Below are 14816 nucleotides of genomic sequence, written 5' to 3' on the forward strand. Positions count from 1 at the left end.
TTATTAGCCAAAACGAAGATAGTATTTGGTTTGAGGAGAGCACTGAATGTTGATCAAAGGATATGTATTTTCTAGGTTCTCAACACTTCAATCTTTCCCAGTACTTTTGTTAACATAGTGAAGGTTGCTTTTGTAGGAAATAACAGTTGAAATTATTAATGGCTTGTGGAAAGGACCCTTCTCCTTAAGACTGGATGATACCTTTTACTTTAAAAAGTCACTTGCTTTATAATTCTACAATTTTCCCCTACCCTTCTAATTTCTTTCATAATCCTATTTGAAGTTTTTAGCTAATTAAAATGGCTTAAATGTCTTATTTTTTACTTTACCCATTAAAATTAACTTAAGGAAACAAAGTAGTAAAGAAGGCTCCTGTGAGCTATTAGAGAATGGTTAAAATTAAAAATATTTTATCTAATAAGTAAGAAAAGACATAGCTGTTGACATGGCTTTTTATATTACAGTGATAGTAAAATTTAAAAAAAGTTAGATTAGGAAAGAATATGGTTATAGAATATGAATGTTACCCAGTTGGCACTAGAGAAGACTTTCTACAGTACTGCCATTTGAGATACTAAGGCATTGCACTAATGTGACAGATGAAAATAGATCACAAACTCATGCCATATTCTGTAATGCTCCTATTGTGCACTAGTGTAGGTCTCTACAGTGGCAGTTGAATCCCTTAGCTGTTGTTCACCCACTAAATTGTGTCCTACTTTTTGCAACCCCATGGACTGCAACACGCCAGGCTCCCCTGTCCTTCACTATTTCCCAGAGTTTGTTCAAACTCATGTCCATTGAATTGATGATTCTATCTAGCCATATTATCCTCTGCTGCCCCTTTCTCCTTTTGCCTTCAATCTTTCCAGTATCGGTCTTTTTCCAATGAATTGGCTCTCTGCATCAGGTGGCCAAAGTGTTGGAGTTTCAGCTTCAACATCCGTCCGTCCAATGAATATTCAGGGTTGATTTCCTTTAGGATTGACTGGTTTGCAGTCCAAGGGACTCTCAAGAGTTTTCTCTAGTACCACAGTTCAAAAGCAGAAATTCTTTGGTGCTCAGCCTTGTTTATGGTCCAACTCTCACTTATATACATGACTACTGGAAAAACCATAGCTTTGACTAGATGAAACTTTATTGGCAAAGTGATGTCTCTGTTTTGTAATACACTGTCTAAGTTTGTCATAGCTTTCCTTCCAGGGAGCAAATGTATTTTATTTTCATGGCTGCAGTCACTGTTCACAGTGATTTTGGAGTCCAAGAAAATAAAATCTGTCATTGCTTTCACTTTGCCCCTTCTATTTGCCATGAAGTGATGGAACTGGAAGCCATGATCTTAGTTTTTTTCAATGTTGAGTTTTAAGCCAGCTTTTTCATGCTCCTCTTTCACCTTCATCAGGAAGCTCTTCAGTTCTTCACTTTCTGCTGTTAGAGTGGTATCATCTGATCTGAGGTTGTTGCTATTTCTCCCAGCAATCTTGATTCCAGCTTGTGATTCATCCAGCCTAGTATTTTGCATGATGTACTCTGCATATAAGTTAAATAAGCAGCATGACAATATACAGCCTTGTTGTACTCCTTTCCAAATTTTGAACCAGTCCATTGTACCATGTCCAGTTCTAACTGTTGCTTCATTATCTGCATACAGGTTTCTTAGGAGGAAGGTAAGGTGGTCTGGTATTCCCATCTCTTTCAGAATTTTCCACAGTTTGTTGTGATCCACACAGTCAAAGGCTTTGGTGTAGTCAATAAAGCAGAAGTAGATGTTTTTCTGGAACTCTCTTGCTTTTTTGATGATCCAACAGATATTGGGAATCTGATCTCTGGTTCCTCTGCCTCTTCAAAATGTAATTTGTACGTTTGGAAGTTCTTGGTTCATGTACTGCTGAAGGCTAGCTTGTAGAATTTTGACCATAACTTTATTAGCATGTAAAACTAGAACAGTTGTACAGTAGTTTAAATATTCTTTAGCATTGCCCTTCTTTGGGATTGGAATGGAAATGGACCTTTTCCAGTCCTGTGGCCACTGCTAAATTTTCCAAATTTGCTGGTATATTGAGTGCAGCACTTTAATAGCATCATCTTTCAGGATTTGAAATAGCTCAACTGGCATTCCATCACCTCCTCTAGATTTGTTCATAGTGATGCTTTCTAAGGCCCTCTTGACTTCACATTCCAAGATGTCTGGCTCTAGATGAGTGATCACACCATTGTCATTATCTGGGTTGTGAAGATCTTTTTTGTACAGTTCTTCTGTGTATTCTTGCCACCTCTTCTTAATATCTTCTGCTTCTGTTAGGTCCATACCATTTCTGTCCTTTATCAAGCCCATCTTTGCATGAAATATTCCCTTGGTATCTCTAATTTTCTTGAAGAGATCTCTAGTCTTTCCCATTCTGTTCTTTTTCTCTATTTCTTTGCAGTGATCGCTGAAGAAGGCTTTCTTATCTCTCGTTACTATTCTTTGGAACTCTGCATTCAGATGCTTATATCTTTCCTTTTCTCCTTTGCTTTTCGCTTCTCTTCTTTTCACAGCTATTTGTAAGGCTTCCCCAGACAGCCATTTTGCTTTTTTGCATTTCTTTTCCATGGGGATAGTCTTGATCTCTGTCTCCTGTACAATGTCATGAACCTCATTCCATAGTTCATCAGGCAATCTATCTATCTATCAGGTCTAGGCCCTTAAATCTATTTCTCACTTCCACTGTATAATCATAAGGGATTTGATTTAGGTCATACCTGAATGGTCTAGTGGTTTTCCCTACTTTCTTCAATTTAATTCTGAATTTGGTATAAGGAGTTCATGATCTGAGCCACAGTCAGCTCCTGGTCTTGTTTTTGTTGACTGTATAGAGCTTCTCCATCTTTGGCTGCAAAGAACATAATCAGTCTGATATTGGTGTTGACCATCTGGTGATGTCCATGTGTAGAGACTTCTCTTGTGTTGTTGGAAGAGGGTGTTTGCTATGACCAGTGCATTTTCTTGGCAAAACTCTATTAGTCTTTGCCCTGCTTCATTCCTCATTCTTTTTTAGTCAGTATTAAATAACTATATTGGGGTATTTAAAAAGAAGATTTAAGTTAAACTTGAACAACTTGCAAGGTGCAATTGCATTTTTTTTTTTTTGATGGGAGCACAATGTTCTTTTCACATTTCCTACTTCTCTGGCATTTATTATAAGGAACAAAGCATTTCTGGAATGCTCATTTTAATTTGAAAGCTCAGGCTATTCTATGGAAAACATTTGGCGCTTGGAGGATCTGAACAATAATAGAGGAATGTTCAGTGGGAAGCATCATGAACTGTGGCACTTAAAATAAATTCTGAAGGAACATTTTAGACAATGATACTTATTGTTCATTTAAAACAGGTTTTAAGCAAAGTGCTATAATTTGTCTTAATCTGGACAAGTATCTTTTAACTCGATATATAAATGACACTGATAATAGCAAAATACTTGTCTTTTGTAATATGTGAAAACCCATGTAATAAACCAGACTTATTATCATCTTTACATAATGCATGATAAAGACACGTGGCCCTATTTGACTGCTTGTAGAGCACACAGAATGTGCTTTGTTAATTGACTCCTTCACATTTAGCTTGGAGTACCCTATGAGCAAGATATAGATAGACCCAGAGAGAACATCTTTGACAAGGATCTCATGGGTATGGACTAGAAAACATAAGTTAAATACCATCCAACACTTGTGTCATATTTTATGTCTTAAAAAACACTTTACATTATTTAGACTTCATATAATCTTGCAGGATAATATGATTATTATCATTTTCCAAGAAAGGAAATAAATGCTTGCTATAAGGAAATCCACTCTGGGTTGTGAATATGGGAATACAGCAAACTAGGATAAAGAGGAAGGTTTGCTGGACAGAGGAGGGGAATAAAAGGGCAGATGAAAATTATTTTCATCCATATATTTCCCCTGTAGCTTGTGAGTTCTTTCTCAGTTCAGTTCAATTCAGTCACTCAGTCATGTCCAGCTCTTTACCCTGTCCATCACCAACTCCCTTCTCAGTTCTTGGCTAAGAACTGGATCCAGTTAGTCAAATAAACAAATATTTAATGCTCCATTAATAATAAACAAGCAAAGTCTCCAGGGGCTGCAGAACAGGAAAGATTATGTATAGTCTGTTGTCAAAGTGTGGCACATGATTGTTAAAAGCCTTGGCTCTTTGATGACATACAGAGCCTAACTTTCAACAAGAGTTTCACACCTTTTTTAAGTAGTGGATACAAGTGTCTTTTTCTTCTCTACAATGGGGGTCTTCATGTTTTGCTTATGAAAATGTTAACCATATTTAGTTACTGGAGTTCAAGGTTTAATTAAGTGGATATTTTTCACAATGTAATTTTGTATAAGGTTTTGTTTCCAAATACAGATGCTTAATTTCTGTTTCCAAACAATGCTCTTATCATGAGTTTATTCTTTTTTTAAAAATTATTTGCTTATTTTTATTTTGGTTGCACTGGGTCTTTGTTGCTGCATGTGGGCTTTTGCTAGTTGCAAAGAGCAGGGGCTACTCTCTAGCTGTGGTGTGCAGGCTTCTCGTTGCAGTGGCTTTCTTGTTGTGGAACATGGGCTCTAGGCACATGGGCTTCAGTAGTTTTAGCGCTTGGGCTCACTAGCTGTGGGTCATGGGCCCTAGAATGTGCAGGCTTTGGGAGTTGTGCCAAGTAGGCTCAGTAGTGGTGTTTGGGCTCAGTTGCCCTGCAGCATGTAGAATTTTCCTGGACCAGGGATCGAACCTGTGTCCCCTGCATTGGCAGGCAGATTTCTATCCACTGTACCACTAGGGAAGTTTGAGTTTATTTTTACTTTAGCAAAGCTACAAAAGTAATACATGCTCACTAAGATGATACCACCCTTATGGCAGAAAGTGAAGAGGAGCTAAAAAGCCTCTTGATGAAAGTGAAAGAGGAGAGCGAAAAAGTTGGCTTAAAGCTAAACATTCAGAAAACAAAGATCATGGCATCTGGTCCCATCACTTCATGGGAAATAGATGGGGAAACAGTAGAAACAGTGTCAGACTTTATTTTTTTGGGCTCCAAAATCACTGCAGATGGTGATTGCAGCCATGAAATTAAAAGATGCTTACTCTTTGAAAGAAAAGTTATGACCAACCTAGATAGCATATTCAAAAGCAGAGACATTACTTTGCCAACTAAGGTCCGTCTAGTCAAGGCTATGGTTTTTCCAGTGGTCATGTATGGATGTGAGAGTTGGACTGTGAAGAAAGCTGAGTACTGAAGAATTGATGCTTTTGAACTGTGGTGTTGGAGAAGACTCTTGAGAGTCCCTTGGACTGCAAGGAGATCCAACCAGTCTATTCTGAAGGAGATCAACCCTGGGATTTCCTTGGAAGGAATGATGCTAAAGCTGAAACTCCAGTACTTTGGCCACCGCATGCATAGAGTTGACTCATTGGAAAAGACTCTGATGCTAGGAGAGATTGGGGGCAGGAGGAGAAGGGGACGACCCAGGATGAGATGGCTGGATGGCATCATGGACTCAATGGACGTGAGTCTGAGTGAACTCTGGGAGATGGTGATGGACAGGGAGGGCTGGCGTGCTGCGATTCATGGGGTCACAAAGAGTCGAACATGACTGAATGACTGAACTGAACTGAACTGAATTAACATATTCAGGCAATTTAAAATATAGACATTAAAAAGTTTCTCTGTTCGAAAGAGAAAAATAAATATCATATACTAATACATATATATGGAATATAGAAAGATGGTACTGATGAATTTATTTGCAGGGCAGCAGTGGGAAAACAGACATAAAGAACAGACTTATGGACATCAGAGAGAGGGGAGGAGAGGATAAAATGTATATAGAGAGTAATATAGAAACTTAAATTACCATATGTAAAATAGATCACCAATGGGAATTTGTTGTATGACTGAGGAACTCAAACAGGGACTCTGTATCAATCTAGAGGGGTGGAGTGGGGAGGGAGGTGGGTAGGAGGTTCAAGAGGGAGGGGACATATGTATACCTGTGGCTTATTCATGTTGACGTTTGACAGAAAACAGCAAAATTCTGTAAAGCAATTATCCTTCAATTAAAAAATAAATTAATTAACAAAAAGGTTCATTGGTTCAATTACTCCATTCATTAAGCCATTTATATATGAAACATTTATTGAACAACTACTTTATGTTGAAATTGATGCTTGCTTCTTGGAAGAAAAGCTATGACAAACCTCGAGAGTGTATTACAAAGCAGGGACATCACTTTGCTGACAAAGGTCCATATAGTCAAAGCTTTGGTTTTTCCAGTAGTCATGTATGGATGTGAGAGTTGGACCATAAAGAAGACTGACTAAAGAATTGGTGCTTTCAAATTGTGGTGCTGGGGAAGAGTGTTGAGAGTCTTTTGGACAGCTAGGAGATCAAACCAGTCATTCCTAAAGGAAATAAACCCTGAATATTCAAATATTCATTGGAAGGACTGTGCTGAAACCGAAGCTTCAATATTTTGGCCACCCGATGCGAAGAGCTGATTCATTGGAAAAGACCTTGATGCTGGGAAGGATTGAGGGCAAGAGAGGAAGGGAATGACAGAAGTTGAGATGGTTGGATGACATCACTGACTCAATGTATGTGAGTTTGAGCAAGCTCTGGGAGATAGTGAAGGACAGGGAAGCCTGGTGTGCTGCAGTCCATGGGGTCACAGAGTCTGACATGACTTAGTGACTTTACAACTACCACCACCACCACAACTTCCATGCATTGTTCTGAGTGCGGGAGAAAAAACCACATTTCCTGTTTTCACGGAGTTTACATTTTGTGTTGGAAGGATGCAATAAACATATATGAACAAAAAATATCAGGCTCTGAAATGTCCTGAAGAAGTATAAAGGGTAGTGAGGGAACAGAGTGGAAGAGGATGAGGACTGGGGTGGTTAGGAAAGGCTTCTTGATAGGACACGTTGAGGGGGATCTGAGTGTTGGGGAGGCCAACTGAGTTAGGGGATAGTGTAGGAGAGAAGTAAGAGTTTACAAAGAGCCAGAATGTAGGTCATCGTGAGAACTTGGGTTTTGTCCTCCTTAGATAGCCACTGTTTCACATGTTTCAGAGTGATTCTGTACCACACCCCCACACACATTAGTAATCTCTTTGCTTAATCTAAATATATTACTACCTACTGACTTAACTCTAATTATTTTTGCCTCCCTCTGAATGTAGATTGCTGGCTACAAAGTGATATAAATAATCATTTGACATATATATATCAAATAATATATATATGGATATTACATATAATATATTTTGCATTGTTCCAATAGTACAACTCGATGAGATTCCTTTCTTCCTATCTTTAGTTGGGAAGTCCGTGGTAGCTGATAATACTGCTATTGGTAACTTGACTTGCCTTTTGGGAATGTGCTAGTAGTAATGGGAATGAATCATGTTATTGTGAAACACTTCTTTTTGTTCTGGTCTATGATATCCCAGGACTGTTCCTCTTGCAATTTATCTGACGAGTGACTTGTGTTTTTCCAATTTTAGGTTACTACACTTGTAAATTGTCCCCAGAATCCTTCCAACAGGAAAAAAGGACGTTCAAAAAGAGCCAGAGTCCTTCTAGCTTCGGTGGAGGAAGCAACTTGGAATTTATTAGACAAGGGAGAGAAGATCGCTCAGGAAGCCACAGTTTTAAAGGAAGAACTTACTGGGGCGCTTGAGGAAGTTCGCAAAGAAAGTGAGTACTCTAGGCCTGGTTGGAAGCAGCTGCATATCCTTATGGGATTAGGTACTGAATTAGATTTGAGTGTTGTGTTTTAGTTGATTTGAGTTTAATTAGTCTTTTGTTGAGCTCTGAGGAGCTAACTGTGGGCGACAGCGTGGCTCATTAGGCAGCTCCAAGGCTCAGAGCTCCTGATTCTTCCTTTATTTGTTCTCCTCACACCATAGTTTAGCCATAATAAACAGAGAAATGTACACTTTTTGTCATGAAATGAGAAATGACTAACGAAGCTGAAGACATCTTTTCCTAGACATAAAAAAATTGTCAGTTTCCTTGTAAACAATTGGAGATAGAAGCATCAGACCTGGCCACCTTAGAGGTACATTTTTCATTTTTCTGGAGGTTTATATTTCCTAAACATAAAAAACTGTTTTGCATAAACTATGTATAACTCACGTTGCTGCTGTGTTACTAGTACACAATAAGGGGCAATGTAGTGGGAGTGATAAATCAGGAGCTTGATATGAACATAGGCATACTACTATATATAAGACAGATAACCAACAAGGGCCTACTGTATAGCACAGGGAACTCTACTCAATATTCTATGATAACCTATATGAGGAAAGAATCTAGAAGAGAATGAATATATGTATATGTACAACCGATCACTCTGCTGTACACCTGAAATAAACACACCATTTTAAATCAACTATCCTCCAGTTCAAAGACCACACATACTTTCTGTGCCGGTATCACTCTCGCAAACATGGTGAACGTTCCAAAAACCAGCCGGACTAGCTGTAAGAAGTGTGGGAAGCACCAGCCCCACAAAGTGACACAGTACAAGAAGGGCAGGGATCCTCTGTTTGCCCAGGGAAAGCAGCGTTATGACAGGAAACAGAGTGGCTATGGTGGGCAGACTAAGCCTATTTTCCAGAAAAAGGCTAAAACTACAAAGAAGATTGTACTGAGGCTTGAATGTGTTGAGCCCAACTGTAGATTGAAGAGAATGCTGGCTATCAAGAGATGCAAGCATTTTGAGCTGGGAGGCGATAAGAAGAGAAAGGGCCAAGTGATCCAGTTTTGAGCTTCATATTTTGTTTAATTATGAAGACAATAAAAATGCCATCAGTAAAATCCTCTTATTTATGCTTAAAAAAAAACCACACACACAAAATTACATACTAAAAGCATGTATTTCACCTTTTGATATTTTGAATAGTTTTTTTAAAACATTTTAATTTATTTTTAATTGAAGGATAATTGCTTTACAATATTGTTAGTTTCTGCCATACATCAGCATGAATCAGCCAAAGGTATACATACATCTCCCTCTTGGAACTCCCTCCCACCTCCCACCCCATCCCACGCCCCCTCAGTTGTCACAGAGCACTGATTTGAGCTCCCTGAGTCATACAGCAAAATTCCCACTGGCTATCTATTTTACATATGGTAGTGTATATATTTGGAGAAGGCAATGGCACCCCACTCCAGCACTCTTGCCTGGAAAATTGCATGGATGGAGGAGCCTGGTGGGCCACAGTCCATGGGGTCGCTAAGAGTCAGCCACGACTGAGTGACTTCACTTTCACTTTTCACTTTCATGCATTGGAGAAGGAAATGGCAACCCACTCCAGTGTTCTTGCCTGGAGAATCCCAGGGATGGGGGAGCCCGGTGGGCTGCCATCTATGGGGTCGCACAGAGTCGGACATGACTGAAACAACTTAGCAGCAGCAGCAGTGTATATATTTCCTTGAATAATTTTATAAAGAATATATTATTAGCAGGCTATTTTATAAAGAACTGAACAATACTCTTTTAGTTAGTGGATTGATTTTATATATCAGCATGTGTTAGGAGCTATTTTGAGAGCATAAAAGAAGCAAATCTTCTTGTTCAGCTTCTTAAAAGAAACCTGGAGGTATTCATATACTTCCCTCTCCCCATCCCAAACATAATTTTAAGAAGATCAGGGAATTTTTAGTAATTAAATAATTAAAATGAATAATTAACCACAATAAACTTTAGGTCAAGTATAATTTTTTTGGTTATATATGTTATATGTGTGCATGCTGTTGCTTCAATTGTATTCAACTCTTTTCAGCTCTATGGACCACAGCCTGCCAGGCTTCTCTGTCCATGGGTTTCTCCAGGCAGGAATAGTGGGGTGGGTTGCCATGCCCTCCTCCAGGAGATCTTCCCTACCCTGGGATCTAACTTGCATCTCTTGTATCTCCTGCATTGGCAGGCAGGTTTTTTGTTCTTTTTTTTTTTTCTTTTTTTTACCTCTATTGCCACCTGGGAAGCCCATATATATTATGTATGATTAATATATTGAAGAGATTCTTTGGAAAATATATAAAAAAATGTCTAAGATAATTTGAAATAAATTCATCATTCCTCCTTGCTCCCTCCCACCTCAAACCCATTTTTTTCTCCTGTCTTATCTGCCATAGTATTGTCATCCACTTAGTTACCAAATCAGTTAGACTTTTTGTTTTTATTCTACCCCTCTCTTCCAATTAGTCTCCAAGTTTAACAAATTCTTCGTTTGTTTCTCAGATCTGTTCTCTCTTCTCCATTGTTAATGTTGCCTTCTGAATTTTGGATTACTGCCTTAGCCTTGCCCAATACCAAAGCCAAATGTGTTTTTTAAAAAGTAAAATATACTTCATTGTAGATTTGTTTTGCATTTCTCTAATAATGAGTGATGTTGAGCATCTTTTCATGTGCTCAAATCCGGTGCTTTGTGACTACCTAGAATGGTGGGATGGTATGGGAGGAGGGAGGGGGTTCAAGAGGGAGAGGACATATGTATGCCTATGGCTGATTCATGTTGATGTATGGCAGAAGCCAACACAATAACGTAAAGCAATTATCCTTCAATTAAAAATAATAAATTAAAAAAAGAAAATATACTTATTTTACTTCCCTGCTTAAAACCCTTTTAGTAACTTTTGAAGGATTAGGGATTATCTTTCTGGATAAAGTTCAAACTTTTAAACCCAGCTTCCACAACATTCCTTGTTTGGCTTCTACCATTCTCTCCTTTCTCTTTTTATTTTTTGGCTGTACAGTAGCATGGCATGTGGGATCTTAGTTCCTTGGTTAGGGATCGAACCTGTGCCCCCTGCCGTGGAAGCACAGAATTTTAACCACTAGACCACCAGAGAAGTCTCTAGACTCAACTTCTTAAAGGTGGCAAGCACCACATTTATTTATACATAACATACCTGATTAATGTTTGTTAAATAAAAAAAGAACCTAAGCATCATTTTATATTATAAAAATTTATAATTTTTTTGCCTGTTTTTATGAAAAATTTTCTTTCATAGTTATGGTTTCTTTGCTAAGTCTTTGGAAAGAATATGAACCCTATTTGGTACACTTTCTCTCAGAAAATGTGATCTATTTGCCAACATAGTTTCCATAAATCACCTGGCAGTAAATATGTAAGACATTGATCTTTCTTAGAAGAGAATAATAATTGTAATAATTGTCAGGAAATGGTATTTGCTTTTTTAAAAAAACAGTAATCAACACTTTTAGCTCAACAAAAGTAAATTATTTTAAGGAAAAGTTCTCAAAGAGAAGTCTCTTTGGATTCTAGAATTATGCAATGTATCCCTCACTGTGTTCTGTGATAATGTGTGAAATACATATACATGGCATATGCTATATACACAACAAATACATTTGGTTAAAGATCACCCAGTACTTTATACTCCGAATCTTTTTGACCAACTTCCAAATTGAATTACTGCCACTAGTGTGTAGGAGGAAGGCAGTGAAATGGCAAATGGTTCTGGAATTTGGGGAATGGCCAATGCTTATCTTGTGGATAGCAGAGAGAGTGACAGTGAGAGCACTGTTCTCAAAAACTGGGAAGGAATTTAGCTCAGTGGTGGAGTTAAAGTATCAGGAGAATGAGTTCTGATCCAAGTAACTCTGTATAATACTAGAAACATATTTTAAAAATTTCCTGCTTTCATTCTTCTTCTTCTTCTTTTTTTTTTTTTTTTTGAGGGCTTTGTCTAGTGTCATGGGAAATAGATGGGGACACAGTGGAAACAGTGTCAGACTTTATCTTTTTGGGCTCCAAAATCACTGCAGATGGTGATTGCAGCCATGAAATTAAAAGATACTTATTCTTTGGAAGAAAAGTTATGACCAACCTACATAGCAAATTGAAAAGCAGAGACATTACTTTGCCAACAAAGGTCATTTAGTCCAGGCTATGGTTTTTCCAGTAGTCATGTATGGATGTGAGAGTTGGACTGTGAAGAAGGCTGAGCACCGAAGAATTGATGCTTTTGAACTGTGGCGTTGGAGAAGACTCTTGAGAGTCCCTTGGACTGCAAGGAGATCCAACCAGTCCATTCTGAAGGAGATCAGCCCTGGGATTTCTTTGGAAGGAATGATGCTGAAGCTGAAGCTCCAGTACTTTGGCCACCTCATGCGAAGAGTTGACTCATTGGAAAAGACTCTGATGCTGGGAGGGATTGGGGGCAGGAGGAGAAGGGGAGGACAGAGGATGAGATGGCTGGATGGCATCACGGACTCGATGGACATGAGTTTGAGTGAACTTCTGGAGTTGGTGGTGGACAGGGAGGCCTGGCGTGCTGTGATTCATGGGATTGCAAAGAGTCAGATACGACTGAGTGACTGAAGTGAACTCAACTGAACTGTATGCTGTCATAATGTGAAGGAGTTTTGAAGAGCAAACGATAAGTTTAATACTTTTGGAAGAGTGAGGAATACTGCAAGTAGAGGGTATTTTTATCTATACTGTGTATATGTTGACTTATTTTCAAGAACAATTCTGACAATCTAGAATTTTTTTCTAATAAAAACATAGTATAATTTACATAGCCTTATTATAGGAGTCTCTTTTATTCTGTTTTACTGCCTTCTGTGGCTTTAGCTAGACAGTCAAAGTGATAAATAAAACGGGCATTTGGTTACCTAAAGAAGCTGCTTGTAGAAGATAGTATATGGATAGTATTGGGGGAGAATGGTGAAAGGAAATGTGAAACTGTCAAGATCCAGAAACTGTGGTCCATGTGTTGATTATATATGGTCACTCACGGCTGGATGGCATCACGGACTCAATGGACGTGAGTCTGAGTGAACTCCAGGAGGTGGTGATGGACAGGGAGGCCTGGCGTGCTGCGATTCATGGGGTCACAAAGAGTCGGACACGACTGAGCGACTGAACTGAACTGACCTGAACCTAATAGATCTTTTATAGTGGTAAAGTATTAAATCTGGTGCTAAATAGTTTTAGAATATTCATGTAACAGTTACCTAGGAATTAGCTAAGAATTATTTATAATGTCTGGGTTACATTTTTTGCCTGTAGCCTATTTGCTACTTTTGTGTAACCTTTGCTCTTCTACAACAGACATTGTTTCTAAGTCATACAATTGCTTGTATAATATTTAAGGGATTTTTAGTGGCTTATTACAAAAAATACGTGTTGTCAAACAACTCAATAATTTTCATTTTGAATATATAAATGTAACTTCTACCTAGAAGTGTGTTCAATAATAGAACAATAGAATATATAGAATTACAGAATAGAATATATAAAATATGTAGAATAACAATAAATAACAATAGAAATAAATAACAATAGAATATATAGAATAACAATAATAGAGTAACAGAATAAAAAATAGAACAATAATAGAACCTTAGAAGCATACCCTGTGTCAGTTACTACTCTCACCACACAGGTTACCATTATCCTGCTTGTTACATAGAGTAGTTTTTTTTTCCCCCCTCATTTTGAACTTTGTATAAGTAGGATTATACAGTATGTAGCCTCTTGAGTATGTCTCCTTTTGCTCAGTGTTATCTTTGTGAGGCCTTGCCATATAGTAGCTCATTTGTTTTTGTTGTTGAATGTGTTCATCCTAGGTCACTTCAGTTGTGTCCGACTCTTTGTGATGCTGTGGACTGTAGCCTGTCAGGCTCCTCTGTTCATGGGATTCTCCAGGTGTCAATACTTGAGGGGGTTGCCATGCTCTCCTCTGGGGGATCTTCTTGATCCAGGGATTGTACCCAGGTCTCCTGTGTCTCCTGTATTGGCAGGTGCGTTCTTTACCACTGGTGCCACCTGGGAAGCCCCTTCATTGTTTAATAGGCCATAATTATTTATCCACTCTATTGTTGATGAATATTTGAGTTGTTTCCAGTTTTGGGCTTTAATGTACATTCCTCTTATGTACATATCTGTGCATTACTTATGGCGCATGAATGTAGACATCCTGTTGGGTTTATACCTAGGAATGAAATTGCTAGGTATAAACAATTGTCATAAGGTAAACATTCCGGAGAAGGCAATGGCAGCCCACTCCAGTACTCTTGCCTGGAAAATCCCATGGATGGAGAAGCCTGGTAGGCTGCAGTCCATGGGGTCGCTAAGAGTCAGACACGACTGAGTGACTTCACTTTCATTTTTCACTTTCCTGCATTGGAGAGGAAATGGCAACCCACTCCAGTATTCTTGCCTAGAGAATCCCAGGGGCAGAGGAGCCTGGTGGGCTGCCGTCTATGGGGTCGCACAGAGTTGGACACGACTGAAGTGACTTAGCAGCAGCAGCAGTAGCAGCAAGGTAAACATTCAACTTTAATAGATATTATCAAACAATTTTCCAGCCTGGATTTTCCAGTTGACATACTCATCAGTAATGTATAAGAAACTCTAGTTGTTTTACATTCTTACTAACTTGGTGTTAACAAGTGTCAGTGCTTTAAATTCAAATGTATATAGTGGTATCCCATTGTCAATTTTTTCTTTATTTTACTTTTTAATAAAAACATATAAGTATAATTGAACAATGGACTTGTTCAAAATTGGGAAAGGAGTATGTCAAGGCTGTATATTGTCACCCTTATTATTTAACTTATATGCAGAGTACATCATGCAAAATGCTGGGCTGGATGAATCACAAGCTGGAATCAAGATTGCTGGGAGACATATCAATAACCTCAGACATGCAGATGGTACCACTCTAATGGCAGAAATTGAAGAGGAACTAAAGAGCCTCTTGATGAGGGTGAAAGAGGAGAGTGAAAAAGCTG

The 14816-nt window shown here is 38.5% G+C and overlaps 2 protein-coding genes across 3 annotated transcripts in view; both read left to right on the plus strand.

The window, feature by feature from the left end:
- CTNNA3 (catenin alpha 3) overlaps nt 1-14816 on the plus strand; it is a 1853842-nt gene that overhangs the window by 81355 nt on the left and 1757671 nt on the right. For both annotated transcript variants that reach the window (XM_018042551.1, XM_018042552.1), the window contains exon 3: nt 7546-7738. In XM_018042551.1, the coding sequence (XP_017898040.1) occupies nt 7546-7738 (193 nt within the window). The remainder of the gene's footprint in view (nt 1-7545; nt 7739-14816) is intronic.
- LOC102179266 (60S ribosomal protein L36a-like) lies at nt 8470-8889 on the plus strand. Its single transcript, XM_005699090.2, has one exon. It carries the CDS (start codon nt 8493-8495, stop codon nt 8811-8813), a length of 321 nt encoding a protein of 106 aa, XP_005699147.2. The 5' UTR covers nt 8470-8492; the 3' UTR covers nt 8814-8889.

This window comes from Capra hircus, chromosome 28 (genome assembly GCF_001704415.2).
Source record: "Capra hircus breed San Clemente chromosome 28, ASM170441v1, whole genome shotgun sequence".
Classification (NCBI taxonomy): domain Eukaryota; kingdom Metazoa; phylum Chordata; class Mammalia; order Artiodactyla; family Bovidae; genus Capra; species Capra hircus.

What these genes read in the sequence shown, in the direction of transcription:
- LOC102179266 (XM_005699090.2), top strand. Translation starts at nt 8,493, where the DNA reads ATGGTGAACGTTCCAAAAACCAGCCGGACTAGCTGTAAGAAGTGTGGG.